A 14,215-nucleotide genomic window follows, 5' to 3' on the forward strand; every position below is an offset into this window, starting at 1 on the left:
AATTAATATCATTTGGGTTATTTAAATTAATCCCTTAATCAGTTGAATTCATTTCACATTTTGTCTTCAACAGTAATAATTTAAGGTCGCTAAAATCTTAAATCTTTTATCGAACAATAGCATGGCTAATAGATTTTTTTATGAGTGTTATCATGGCAAAATGTTATCTTAGAGAAATCTGAACTTATTGCTTATGCAACTGATATGATCCTACTGGAAGAAACACAAACTTATTCCCAACCTGTTCTTTGATCATTTTAAAGTTGAGTCTTTCAGCTGTCTTTCATCAGGCTAATAAAGTTGCTCACCAATGTTTCAAGTGTTGCTGGATTGTTCGCCTCACCAGATTGTTTCCCCCCTCAAGTTGTGCCAGAAACTTTTGGATCTCAACCAAAAGAATGTACAAGAAATGAATTTACAAATTCTAATATTCAAAAGAGTTGGAGCTGTAAGCTAAAGATATTCCATTCAGAGCTGATGATTTTTTGTAAATTTATCCTTAAAGGCTACATGAGAAAACAAACAAACAAACAAACAAAGAAAAAAAAAAAAAAAAAAAAGAATGCTGCCATTGTAAAAAAAACTGACCTAGTTTGAGCTCCTACCTGCTCCTGAAAGCAATGACCAGACACACACAGACACAAAAACAGAGACAGACGCAAACAGAAAACAGAAACTGGCCATTTGCCTTAAATGTGTTGTAACATTTTGGTTGTCCTCAGTATTATAATCTTAATATAGGTCTATTGTTTCTCACAATAAATCGATGTGATAAAATGTGTTTCTGCCTAGAGAACATGAATGTAAAGGGTGAAATTCATATTGAGGTAAATAATTAATTAAAGCTCCTGTGTTTGTGTGCTTGTGTGTGTCTATGCCTGTTGACAAATTTAGGTAGGGGTACTATTAAAAAAGCAATAATACATATGCTTCTTTCTTTATTGGGCAAAATTAGTAGTGGTTTCAGGGAGTGTAGAACACTGTCTAAACACCTAGGTAAATCAGGTCCAATAAAGATGCAGAGTCACAGTAAGACTAAACATCTACTGAATCTTAATCTATTCTTCACAGATATTCTGATGAAAACGTCAAATAAACAATGTAAAAAAACAATACAAAAATAGTTAGCATCTGCACTCCTAACTCAAATTAACAATAAGTGGTACTATTACCCTTGACTTGCTCACAGTTGTGAATTAACCTGTCAATAAAATACTTCAGGTTTAATATCTAACATATCATGTAAAATAAACTAACTTTAGCCAATACTTCCACGATGCTTCAATGCAGATGAAAGCAAATTGTGTTCAGCACATACTCGCCATGGCTGCTATGCTAATTCTCAAAACAGGAAGTGATGTCATCATATTATACTCAGACAAGTTAAATGATCCACCCCACTCCTTTTTTTACACAGAGTATAGCCTTTAAAGAATACAATTATCAAATTTGTTTAAAGTATCTTAGGTCTTATTCACAGCTAACTGAAAAGTATATGAATATATGAAACCAGAGGAATTGTACTTAAATCTTATGCATTCAGCTTATCCTACGTCAGGGTTTCCTTCCACATATGGCTTTGCAAAAATTGCATAAAAAACATTTGAAGCAACAAAAACACAATATTCCAGAAACACGCTTTGCCAACTGATCAGCTGTTCATAACACTTCCTATGTTGGAATAAACATCAGCACAATCTATCTGATGTCCGTCATTACCTGCCCGAAAACGGAAGGGATGTCATTTTCGCGGAAAACAAAGATATGCTGGTGTTTTTAAAATTATTGTTTGAGTTTATGCCTTTCTGTATAGTTTCTGGGATACTTAGAACTCAATTACACTGTTGGAAATTATTTATTTTGATGCACATGCTGTTTTTTTTGCAAATTCACATTATAATATTTATTTTTGTTTTTCCTGCAGTATATAAAAATTGGTGTATCTCAAAAAATAAAACTATAAAGACACTCAAAATAAATTTCCTGTGGTTGGAAACTATTTTGTGCAGCTTCTTTGCATTTACAGTTTTGAGGGATAAACCTCTGAAATTTCTCTAACTAGAAATATGTGTTAAAAAAACAAAATCAATTTTCAAATTTTTTGTAGTTTATTGCACGTTTTTGCAATTTATGTAGTTACTATGGACTTAATGCATACATATTATTAAAATTTGGAATATAATGTTTGTATTGATGTATATCAACTTGCGGACTTGGTTCTATGGTAGGTCTTAAAGGGTTAATATAGAAGGTTCTTGTACATTTATTCAGATTATCATCTTGAATCTATTTATTTATTCATTTGCTCACTATATGTCTCAATGATTTAACCACAAGAATATTTCTCCCCCCTTTTATTGCACTTGATAAATATGAAAACAAAACACAAAAATTATTTTTAACTTTCTAACTCTCTAACCTGCATAGTCACAAGTGAGTGTATGTTCAATCATAGCATCTGCATCAATAAAAACTGATCTCAAATGAAACGTATTATAGGCCCTGCCCATACTCTGCTGTCTGCTCTGATAGGTTATTTACAGTACTGCATGTCAATAAGAAGGAATTGCAAAGCCATGAAACCTAATGACTGGGCTGAAAAAAGGGGAAAAGCAGATAATAGTCATGTCGTCACTTGTACAAGCCAATTTGCTCTTGTTCATTTTGTTGTATTGTTACTTTTCTTTTACTGCAGCCTCTTCTCTGTCTTCCTCCTCCTGCCAGTCACGTGGACAGTTTCATCTAAATAGCATGCAAAAGAGTGGAGATCTGATCCTAGGAGGACTGTTTGAAGTTCACTTCTTTTCAAGATTCCCTGACCTGTCATTTACCTCAGAGCCACAACAGCCTACTTGCCATGGGTAAGTATGACAGTGAAACAGCACAAAAGACTTTGGGAAATCTTTGCCAACAGTGGCATTAAGAACAAATACACACATCTTGCAATATGAATTTTCTTTATTTTTCTCATTTAGCATGTTACTTTAATTGTTTCTGTTCTTTTCATTTGAGTAGTTGCAAACGTGTATGGTTGCAAAATGTTTTCCAGGTATCCTGCTATATGTTTCAACAGCAGACTGTGTTTTTTTGTTAGTTTTGATGTTCTAGGATTTAGGCAGGCAAAAACCATGGCCTTTGCTATTGATGAAATCAACAGAAACACCAACCTACTGCCAAATGTGACTCTGGGATTCACTCTTTATGATAACTGCGTTGAACTTGGAATTGGATTCCGTGCAGCATTGTCATTAGTCAGTGGTCAAGAGGAGCAAATTATATTACATAATACATGTGTTGGAAATTCTCCAGTCATAGGAATTGTGGGTGATTCATCCTCTACACGTTCAATTGCCATCTCCACTGTCTTAGGTTTGTACAGCATACCTATGGTAAGTTTCCAGTTTAAAAATAAAATATTATTTTTGGTTATATTTAATATAAATATATAGACCTAATTGTAAGTTTAATGACAAGATAGAAGCTTAAAAAAGGTAAGGAGGCAGTCAAGGCTTTGAATATTTCTACAATATACAGCCTGTATCTTTCACAGGTGAGTTATTTTGCCACATGTTCCTGTCTGAGTGACCGTAAAAAGTATCCATCCTTCTTTAGGACAATCCCAAGTGATGCTTTCCAGGTGAAAATCGATTAGCACAATTATAAACATTCATGTGTAACTAATGAGTAACTAAGTTTTGTTTTGTCTATGCATTCATGTTTTAATCTGTATTCACTTAGGTTCTTGCTTTGATTCGGATTCTAAAACATTTCAACTGGACTTGGGCAGGTCTGCTTGTCAGTGATGATGATTATGGACTCCATGCAGCAAGATCCTTCCAGTCTGCGTTAAGTCAGTCTGGTGAAGGTTGCCTGGCTTACACTGAAATTTTGTCCTTGCACAAAGAAACAGATGAACTCAGGAGGATTGTAAATGTGATGAAAAAATCCACAGCTCAAGTTGTCATTGTCTTTGCACATGAGAGTCACATGATAAACCTTATGGAAGAGGTTTGGATTTAAAAGTTTTAAATTTTTACTAGCTATATAGATTTGCATCACTACGCTGTGTAACAGATGTATTATGTCTTTATATATTGAATGAGTAGAGAAAACTAGTAATGAAGAATTCATAATGTCACTAAAAGAGTTGCTACTTACAATATGAGTTTATACATTTGGTCAAACATAATGCACAGGTGGTAAGGCAAAATGTAACAGGCCTACAGTGGATGGCCAGTGAAGCCTGGACAGCTGCTGTTGTGCTCCAAACACCTCACCTTATGCCATACCTGGGTGGTACACTGGGCATCGCTATTCGTCGAGGAGAAATACCAGGGCTCAGGGAATTCCTGTTACAAATACGTCCTGACCTGCATCACAATAATAGCTATGGAAATAGCATGGTGAGAGTTAAACCATTTCCTGTGGTATTTGCAGGAATTGCATATTTTATTATGTATAACATCTAAGATAGTTTTCATAATATTTCAGGTGAATCAATTTTGGGAATTCACATTTAAGTGCAGATTTGAACCAGCTCCAGCAGGCTGGGTGGAAGGGGGTGGTACATTATGCACTGGAAAGGAAGATTTGGAAAATGTGAACACTGAGTTTTTGGACATTTCCGACCTCCGGCCTGAGTACAATGTGTACAAAGCTGTTTATGCTCTGGCATATTCCCTTGATGACATGCTGCGATGCAAGCTAGGAAGAGGGCCTTTCAGAGGGAACAGCTGTGCCACATTACAAACACTGGAACCATGGCAGGTGTGATATCAGGTTACACTTTTTGTCTAAATTGATTGGTCTGTAATTACATTTAGAAAAAAAATTTACCCTGTAAGGCAAAATTCAGTGTTATAAGATTAACTATGAAAAACCTGGATTGAGGATTATCTTTTCTCCTGGGCAAAAGTAGTGGTTACTGTAATTAGATCAGAGAACCCATTAATGGAATAAGTATGACACATTACTAGAGGCCTTGTTTAAAAGTAATGAATTCCTATATTCAAATTTAATAGCTCTAATATTTGAATACTGAACAGCAGGGCCACAGTTTACATTGTTAAAAGTAATTTAATTCTTATACATCTGTTTTTAACAGCATGTTTATTACTTGGAAAGGGTAAACTTCACCACTCAATTTGGCGATCAAGTGTCATTTGATGAGAATGGTGATGTTGTGCCAATTTATGATGTGATGAACTGGTTGTGGCTCCCTGATGGAAGCACTAAAGTTCAGAATGTGGGTGAGGTTAAGAGGTCAGCTTTCAAAGGTGAAGAACTCATACTTGATGAAGACAAAATCTTCTGGAACTTTGAATCCAAAAAGGTTTAAACCGATATTGCATACTTTTATCTTTTCCCATATGTACATTTTTCATTTTTCTCATGTGCACAATATATGTAATTCTAGCAGGTAATATTAATTTTGTCTAACAGCCAGTTCGATCAGTATGCAGTGAGAACTGTCCTCCTGGTACCCACATGGTGAGACAGAAGGGAGAACCCAAATGCTGTTTTGACTGTATCCCTTGCTCTGAGGGAAAAATAAACAATAAGAGCAGTAAGTGCTTGTCTTTGCATATTTTACTTAATTTATATTAAATGTAAAATGCATTTCACCATCTTAGCTTTTATTGTCAGATTCCTTGGAGTGCACCAGTTGTCCAGACGATTTTTGGTCAAACCATCAGCGTGACCACTGTGTTCCCAAGAAGACAGAGTTTCTCTCCTACCATGAGCCTCTGGGATTTTGTTTAACAGCAACCTCACTGCTGGGAACAATTATATGTGCTGTTGTTATAGGGATCTTTTTCTACCATCGCAGAACACCTATAGTACTTGCCAACAATTCGGAACTTAGTTTCCAGCTATTGTTGTCACTTAAGTTATGTTTCCTTTGTTCATTGCTGTTCATCGGACGACCCAGGCTGTGGACATGCCAACTCAGGCATGCAGCATTTGGGATCAGCTTTGTACTTTGTGTCTCGTGCATCCTGGTAAAAACCATGGTTGTTCTGGCTGTGTTCAAAGCCTCCAAGCCAGGAGGGGGAGCCAGTCTGAAGTGGTTTGGTGCAATGCAGCAGAGAGGAACAGTTCTGTTTCTTACTTGTATTCAAGCAGTCATCTGCACTACCTGGCTTGTTTCTGCTTCTCCTACTCCACATAAAAACACCCAATACCACAATGATAAGATCATTTATGAGTGTTCAACTGGGTCTAGTGTTGGTTTTGGAGTGTTATTGGGTTATATTGGCATGCTGGCTTTCCTCAGTTTTTTAATTGCTTTCCTGGCAAGGAATCTCCCTGACAGTTTTAATGAGGCCAAGCTCATCACATTCAGCATGCTGATCTTCTGTGCTGTGTGGGTGGCCTTTGTTCCTGCTTATATCAGCTCACCTGGAAACCATGCAGCTGCAGTGGAGGTATTTGCCATCTTGGCCTCAAGCTTTGGCCTGTTGGTCGCACTGTTTGGACCCAAATGTTACATAATCCTGTTGAGACCAGAGATGAACACAAAAACATTCATAATGGGCCGTGGAACTAAATCATAAAAAAACGAGTAGAAAAATACATGTGGAAAAATAAATATAAATAATACATTTATATAAATATATTGAATTAAAAAATCATGAAATCTAATATGTGCCTTTCTATTGTGTGGCTTCCCCCTGTTTTATATATATTCTCTTTCTGGTATTTATTCTTGATCTTCTACTATTTGTATTTCTATTCCATGCACAGTTGGTGCAGAGCACCTACAATGTCAATGTACATGTACAATGACAATAAAAGGCTACTTTGCTCTAAAGTCTAAATAAACTAAACATTCAGCTTACATTCATATAGCAGTCTTATTATATAGCCACATGTATTTGACCTTTTAAGAAACACATTGGACAGTTTTTATATGGTTTCCACATCCACAATGAAGAACATGACTTTTAAAGCAGGGATGTCAAACATAAGGCCTGGGGCCCAGGATTGACCCATCAAAGACTCCAATGGCTTTGGAAAATATGAAGGGCATAAATTTTTGGACTTTTAACTGTATTTGTATAATTTTATAGATTTTCCTGGTGATAAAGACTTCCCCACGGGCACTCATACTACACCAAAGTAGTTAAGTAATAGAAAAACAATTACATTTCAGAAAAGTTCCCTGCCTTTGGTTAAAAAACAAAGAAAAACAACAACAAGTTTATAATTCAACAAAAACTTTTTATTATACATGTGGGACAGATGATTTTCTGTAATTTTCCACACTTATCATATAGAAATAATGGGATGTGCTTTTGAAATTGTACTTCTTCATCTTCTATTAAGATATCAGGGGGATTAAATGTGTAGTTAAATGTCTATACAGTGCCAGAAAAAGAAGTTTCTCTTGTCCGGCCAATCCATCCATCTTTTCTCTTAACTGCTTACCTAACTGAGTGGAGTGTATCCCAGCTGAAGCAGGGACAGAGGCGTGGTAAATCCTAGACTGACTGCCAGTGTTGTGCAGGCTGTTAAGGAACCTATTCATATTTAATTGAAAAATGAATCAATGATGAGTGATACATTTGTGATGCATTACTGTTTATTGATTCTTAAATGTCATTGTGGTCTTTATGGAAATCCTGTTTGTGGTTTTTAACTTGATTTCTCTTTTTCAGTTTGCCAGGGCAGTGCCGCACAGTCACTGTCCAAATGGGTCAATAGGAACAAGAAGCACTCTGCTAATGTTTTCTTGTTTGTCTGTGACTGGAGAGTCAGATTTTTTTTGAGGGATTTTTGCAGCAGCCTTTGCTGGAGAATTTGGAAAGGTAAGTCCATTTGCAGAGGTCAAAATACAATCTACAGATACTTGATGTCATTGTTTATTGTTGCTGTGTATAGAGCTTGTTTAATATTAACTCATACATAGTAATGTGATATTTAGTGATGGTAAAATTTGGTCAACCTGATCCTCTTCATTTATAAAGTCTGGTTGCGTCTGAACCTTGGACCTTGTGTATCTGTGTTCTCTGGCTTTTGCTGACCTCAATCTTTTTGCAGGATTAGAAAACAAAACCAGGATTACTGTAAATATTTCTTTTCCAGGTGGATAGTGATATGACTGTAGCATGGGATGCCACCTTTTGTCTTGTGAGGAAGCAAAGCTCGCCTTCATATGGTACCCACATGTTTGCTTCTGAGAAAGATGTACATGGATAAATGTAGTCCCATGCTTTTGGCTCCAAGCCCCCTCTGGTTAATAGTTGCCAGGTATAAAATGTTTGAAATTTTGGGAGGCAGAAGGTAAACCATCCACATCTAAATACAATACAGTATTTTATTTTATTTTATTGTTTTGTTTTTCAGGTTTCACCCTGAGGGATTGCCACCTCACCGTGGTCAGGGCATTTGTGTGTCTCAGTGACCCTAAGACCTAGACCAGCAGAAGCTTAGCCTTCAAGTTGGCCAGGTCTTAGGGTAGACTCCTGACAAAAGTGTAATCCAATTACATGACAAAAACAGTTATCCAGAGCACCCCACCACAATCCATCCTTTTCCTACCTCCATGTGCCCCCTTTTACATTTCTGTTTGCCCCCTCATATATGCCTGTCTAGAACTGGCCCACCCCCCAGGTTTTTCAGGTCAGCTGACAAGCTGCTCCAAGAGGAGGCTCAGAGGTGATAAGGCCTTTTCTATGGTGCTCCTAACCTCTGGAATAGCCTGCCCCTGCACATTAGAGAGGCCTTTTCATTGTCCATTTTTAAAAACGGGTCGTAAAACCCATTTTTATTCCTTGGCTTTTGACACAGTATTAATGTTTCAATTTAATCCAATGTGTTGATTATATTGTTTTAATTTATTTATGTATTAATGTAATTATGTTTATGTATTTATTTATTAATGTAACATTTTTTGTCATGTCAAGTGTATAGCACTTTGTTTTCAGCTGGGAGTTGTCTGAAAGTGCTGTATAAATTACTTGCTTGCTTGCTTACCACCCACCTGTTTTGCCTTGTCAGCCTCTAACTCAGGGATGTCAAACTCATTTTACACTGATAAATGTGTAAAATTACAGAAAAGATTCTGGTAGCTTAATGCCCAGACTGTCCCGTATTTATGACACATAACCTTTTTGTTTACTGATGTATTTTTTTAATCAAAATTTCTATATCAGAGAGAGAAAAGCAGGAACCTTTCTGTCATGTAATTTTTTATCTATAACTCAATTACTTGTAATTACTTGGTGTAATATGAATGGCTGTCGGGGAGGTTTTAATCAGTAGGAAAAGCTGTAAAACCAATAAAAAATACCTTTAAAAGTCCACAAAGTTATAGACTCATTCAAATTTTCCAACCCCGAGCAGTGGGCTGATTGAAGCCTTTGCCAGGTTGATTATGACCATCAAGCCTTAACTTTGACATGCCTGGTCTAACTCATCCACCAGATGGGCTCAGGAAACAGAAAGCACAAAAAAGCCTTTCTTTCTTTTGTTTTGTGTGTGTGTTTGAGGGCTTGTTGCTACAGTACATTCCACACACACAACATGCTCACAGTGTTACCTAAGCCTACTTGGATACAACAGTCTCTGACCAAATGTATTTTAGGCCCTGCCCTTTCTTCATCCTTTTCCCTGATGGGTGGTATACAAAAACAGTGAACACAGCATGCTATTAAAAGGGAATGGCAAAGGAATAAAATGCCACAACTAGGCTCAAAAAACCAGAAAGCTGTCATGTGTTCATTTTTACAAACCAATTTGGTCCTGGTCATTTTGCTGTATTCCAACTTTTCTTATGTTTTATCCTCTTCTCTGTTTCCATCCTCGTGTCAGCTACGGGGACAGTTTCATCTCAATGAAATGCACAAGAGTGGAGATGTGATTCTGGGAGGACTGTTTCCAGTCCACTTTTACTCAAGTGTTCCTTATCCATCTTTTACCTCAGAGCAACAACAACCTACTTGCAGTGGGTAAGTACGAAAAAATAGGAAAATAGCACAACCCCCCACCAGAAAAACCTAATACAAATATAAATATTTGTGTTAATGCATAAAATGCATTATTCAGTTTCCTTCATTTTTTGTATCACTTATTTTGCAACATTTTTCCTGATGTATTTTTCAATTGAAATGTTTCTTGTTAGTTTTTATGAACTAGGATTTAGACTGGCACAAACCATGGCTTTTGCTATTGATGAAATCAACAGAAACACCAACATGTTACCTAATGTGACTCTGGGATACACTCTTTATGACAACTGCAATGAACTTGGAATTGGATTCCGTGGAGTATTGTCATTAGCCAGTGGTCAGGAGGAGCAAATTATATTAGATGATACATGTACTGGAAATCCTCCTGTTCTAGGGATTGTTGGTGATTCTTCCTCTACAGCTTCTATTGCCATCTCCAGTGTCTTAGGTTTATACAGAGTACCGATAGTAAGTTTTCAGTTTAACTATACCATATTTTTGTTGTATGACTGTTCACTGTTTGTTTATATTGACTTAATTGTAAATTTAGTGACAAGACCAATGTACCCCATCTGAAAAATTTAAAGGAGGCAATGAAGGCTTTGCATATTTTAACAAAATATAGTCTTTGTCTTTTACAGGTGAGTTATTTTGCCACATGTTCCTGTCTGACTGACCGTGAAAAGTATCCATCCTTCTTTAGGACAATCCCAAGTGATGCTTTCCAAGTAAAATTCAATTAACGGAATTATTGCCAGTAGATGATGAGCAGCTAATCCACTGAAAGTTTTCTTCTTACCTATGCTCTTATGTTTTAATCTGTATTCACTTAGGTTCGTGCTATAATTAAAATTCTAAAACATTTCGACTGGACTTGGGCAGGTCTGCTTATCAGTGATGATGATTATGGACGCCACGCTGCCAGATCCTTACAATTCGAGCTAAGTTTGTCTGGTGAAGGTTGCCTAGACTACACTGAAGTTTTACCTTGGGACAAAGACGCAGATGAGCTCAGGAGGATTGTGAATGTGATGAAAAAATCCACAGCTCATGTGGTCATAGTCTTTGCATATGAGAGTCGCATACTAAATCTTATGGAAGAGGTTTGGCTTTAAAACAATTTTATTATTACTACTTACTAACTTTTCTTATTAATAATGCAAAGACTTGAATAACTATAGTGTGTAAAACATCTTGCATGTTTGTGTGAATGGGTAAAGAAATTTAATCATGTGGAATTATTTTGCAAGATCTGCAAGAAGTTCATTGGCATGATGTCCCTAAAGTGTTTGCTAGTTTCAATATTTGGTATATTACAATGCACAGGTGGTGAGGCAAAATGTAACAGGCCTACAGTGGATGGCAAGTGAAGCCTGGTCAGCAGCTGCTGTGCTCCAAACACCTCAGCTTATGCCATACCTGGGTGGTACACTGGGCATTGCCATTCGTCATGGGGAAATACCAGGGCTCAGGGAATTTCTGTTAAAAATACGTCCCAATCTACATCAAAACAGTAGCTATGGAAATAGCATGGTGAGCCTTTATCCTTTGCTATGGTATGTGTGAGAACCCCATGTTATCATAACTTATATTTTAAACAATCTAAATATTTCAGGTGAATCAGTTTTGGGAATTCACATTTCAGTGCAAATTTTCACCAGTTCCATCAGGCTGGCTGCAAGGCGGAGGCATGCTATGCACTGGAAAGGAAGATCTAGAAAATGTAGACACTGAGTTCTTGGACATTTCCAGCCTTCGGCCTGAGTACAACGTGTACAAAGCTGTTTATGCTCTTGCACATTCCCTTGATGACATGCTGCGGTGCAAGCCAGGAAGAGGGCCTTTCAGAGGGAACAGCTGTGCTGCTTTGAAGTCACTGGAGCCATGGCAGGTGTGATATCAGTTTACAGACCGCCTAAACGAAAAAATCGTTTGCTTGTGATTACTTTCAGGGTGAACTTCATTCTGTGGGATTAAACACAATGCCATATGTTTTACTGGTTACACAACTGGAAGGAGCTATAAGGATTTATGGCACTCGAAACAAATAGTAGTACTTCGTCCATTTAAATCAGACCTGCATTTGTATATAATTTTATTAGTACCATACCTTGTTTAGTTAATGGAGTTTATATTTAAATCTAATAGGTGTAATATTTTATTTCACTATTTAATACCAAATCCCACTATTTTAATGTGAATTTTTTTTATTTCTTATGAATCCCCCTTTTAACAGCTTCTTTATTACTTGGAAAGGGTTAACTTTACCACTCCATTTGGCGATCAAGTGTCCTTTGATGAAAATGGTGATGTGGTACCAATTTACGATGTGATGAACTGGTTGTGGCTCTCTGATGGAAGCACTAAAGTTCAGAATGTGGGTGAGGTTAAGGGGTCAGCTTTCAAAGGTGAAGAACTCATACTTGATGAAAATAAAATCTTCTGGAACTTTAAATCCAAAAAGGTTAAATATGTTTTTTCTGATTTTTATATTTTGCCATATGTATAGTATATATCCTTCTGGCAGGTAATATCTAATTTTATCCTATAGCCACCTCGATCAGTATGCAGTGAGAACTGTCCTCCTGGTACCCACATGGTGAGAAGGAAGGGGGAACCCAAATGCTGTTTCGACTGCATCCCTTGTTCTGAGGGAAAAATTACTAATAAGACAGGTAGGTGTTTATCTTTCAACATCATATATTCTGTTTCTTTCTTGGAAATATAAAATGCATTTCACCATCATCTTTTTTTAAGACTCCTTTGAGTGTACCAGTTGTCCAGAAGATTTTTGGTCAAACCCCCAGCGTGACCACTGTGTTCCCAAGAAGACAGAGTTCCTCTCCTACCATGAGCCTTTGGGATTTTGTTTGGCAGCAACCTCACTGCTGGGCACATTCATATGTGCTGTTGTTCTTGGGATCTTTTTCTACCATCGCAGAACACCTATAATACGTGCCAGCAATTCAGAACTCAGTTTCCAGCTATTGCTGTCACTCAAGTTGTGTTTCCTTTGTTCACTGCTGTTCATTGGACGACCCAGGCTGTGGACATGCCAACTCAGACATGCAGCATTTGGGATCAGCTTTGTGCTGTGTGTCTCATGCATCCTGGTAAAAACCATGGTTGTTCTGGCTGTGTTCAAAGCCTCCAAGCCAGGAGGGGGAGCCAGTCTGAAGTGGTTTGGTGCTATGCAGCAGAGAGGAACAGTTCTGTTTCTTACTTGTATTCAAGCAGTCATCTGCACTACCTGGCTTGTTTCTTCCTCTCCAACTCCACATAAAAACACCCAATACCACAATGATAAGATCATTTATGAGTGTTCAATTGGGTCTAGTGTTGGTTTTGGAGTGTTATTGGGCTATATTGGCATACTGGCTTTCCTCAGTTTTTTAATTGCTTTCCTGGCAAGGAATCTCCCTGACAGTTTTAATGAGGCCAAGCTCATCACATTCAGCATGCTGATTTTCTGTGCTGTGTGGGTGGCCTTTGTTCCTGCTTATATCAGCTCACCTGGAAACCATGCAGATGCAGTGGAGGTATTTGCCATCTTGGCCTCAAGCTTTGGCCTGTTGGTCGCACTGTTTGGACCCAAATGTTACATCATCCTGTTGAGACCAGAGATGAACACAAAAAAAGTTATAATGGGCCGTGACACTGAATCATAAAAAAAAGTTTTCCGCATGCAGTAGAAAAATATACATGGTGAATAAATATAAATAATACATTTATATAAATATATTAAATAAAATATAAAAGTGAGAACATATAAAGAAAGTTTGGATTTCTCCTTTACTGTGTATGCTAGAATGTGCAAGTATTGATTCTGTGACACTACATTGTTAAATTTAACCTTATACATAATTTAGCTATATCTGTCAGGGTTCCTGGGTCATTGACCCAGTGTTGTAAGTTTGCTCATGTTCTGTTTATTTTCCACATGTTCATGTTTCCTGTTTTACTGTGCCAGCTTTTTCTATGTGCATCATGTCTAGTTCTACTTCCTATGTGTTATTAGTCAGATTATGTTCAGCTGTGTACTCACTGGTCTCTAATCATCATCAGTCAGTGTATTTAAGCCCTCAGTTTCTTCCTGTCCACTGTCTTGTCATTTTCGATTCCGTGAGTGTGTTTTCTGTTCAGCCAGCCAACCATTCAGCCAGTCAGCTAGTCCGTTTCATATACTGTTCTCTCTGTCCTTAAAATAAACATCATCTTCATTCCACACTAACCCGTGAGTCCTGCGTTTGGGTTCTCTCTTC

General features: G+C 37.3%; 2 protein-coding genes across 2 annotated transcripts; both read left to right on the forward strand.

Moving 5' to 3' along the window:
• The first annotated feature begins 2,655 nt into the window (after positions 1–2,655).
• On the forward strand, positions 2,656–6,557 carry LOC134640877 (extracellular calcium-sensing receptor-like). The gene is made up of 9 exons (XM_063492934.1): positions 2,656–2,861; positions 3,095–3,389; positions 3,551–3,637; positions 3,739–4,008; positions 4,197–4,403; positions 4,492–4,767; positions 5,105–5,332; positions 5,443–5,566; positions 5,647–6,557. The coding sequence occupies exons 1-9, from the start codon at positions 2,752–2,754 to the stop codon at positions 6,555–6,557; spliced, it is 2,508 nt and encodes an 835-aa protein (XP_063349004.1). The 5' UTR covers positions 2,656–2,751.
• A 3,286-nt stretch (positions 6,558–9,843) lies between these two features.
• LOC134640878 (extracellular calcium-sensing receptor-like) lies at positions 9,844–13,621 on the forward strand. The gene is made up of 9 exons (XM_063492935.2): positions 9,844–9,953; positions 10,127–10,421; positions 10,595–10,681; positions 10,787–11,056; positions 11,280–11,486; positions 11,569–11,844; positions 12,190–12,417; positions 12,505–12,628; positions 12,711–13,621. The coding sequence occupies exons 1-9, from the start codon at positions 9,844–9,846 to the stop codon at positions 13,619–13,621; spliced, it is 2,508 nt and encodes an 835-aa protein (XP_063349005.1).
• The last annotated feature ends 594 nt before the right edge of the window (positions 13,622–14,215 follow it).

Source organism: Pelmatolapia mariae, linkage group LG14 (assembly GCF_036321145.2).
Source record: "Pelmatolapia mariae isolate MD_Pm_ZW linkage group LG14, Pm_UMD_F_2, whole genome shotgun sequence".
Lineage (NCBI taxonomy): Eukaryota > Metazoa > Chordata > Actinopteri > Cichliformes > Cichlidae > Pelmatolapia > Pelmatolapia mariae.

Coding starts and splice junctions, on each gene's coding strand:
- LOC134640877 (XM_063492934.1), top strand. CDS start 2,752: ATGCAAAAGAGTGGAGATCTGATCCTAGGAGGACTGTTTGAAGTTCAC. Junction 2,862..3,094: donor CAACAGCCTACTTGCCATGG/GTAAGTATGACA, acceptor TTTTTTTGTTAG/TTTTGATGTTCTAGGATTTA. Junction 4,404..4,491: donor ATAGCTATGGAAATAGCATG/GTGAGAGTTAAA, acceptor ATAATATTTCAG/GTGAATCAATTTTGGGAATT.
- LOC134640878 (XM_063492935.2), top strand. CDS start 9,844: ATGCACAAGAGTGGAGATGTGATTCTGGGAGGACTGTTTCCAGTCCAC. Junction 9,954..10,126: donor CAACAACCTACTTGCAGTGG/GTAAGTACGAAA, acceptor GTTTCTTGTTAG/TTTTTATGAACTAGGATTTA. Junction 11,487..11,568: donor GTAGCTATGGAAATAGCATG/GTGAGCCTTTAT, acceptor TAAATATTTCAG/GTGAATCAGTTTTGGGAATT.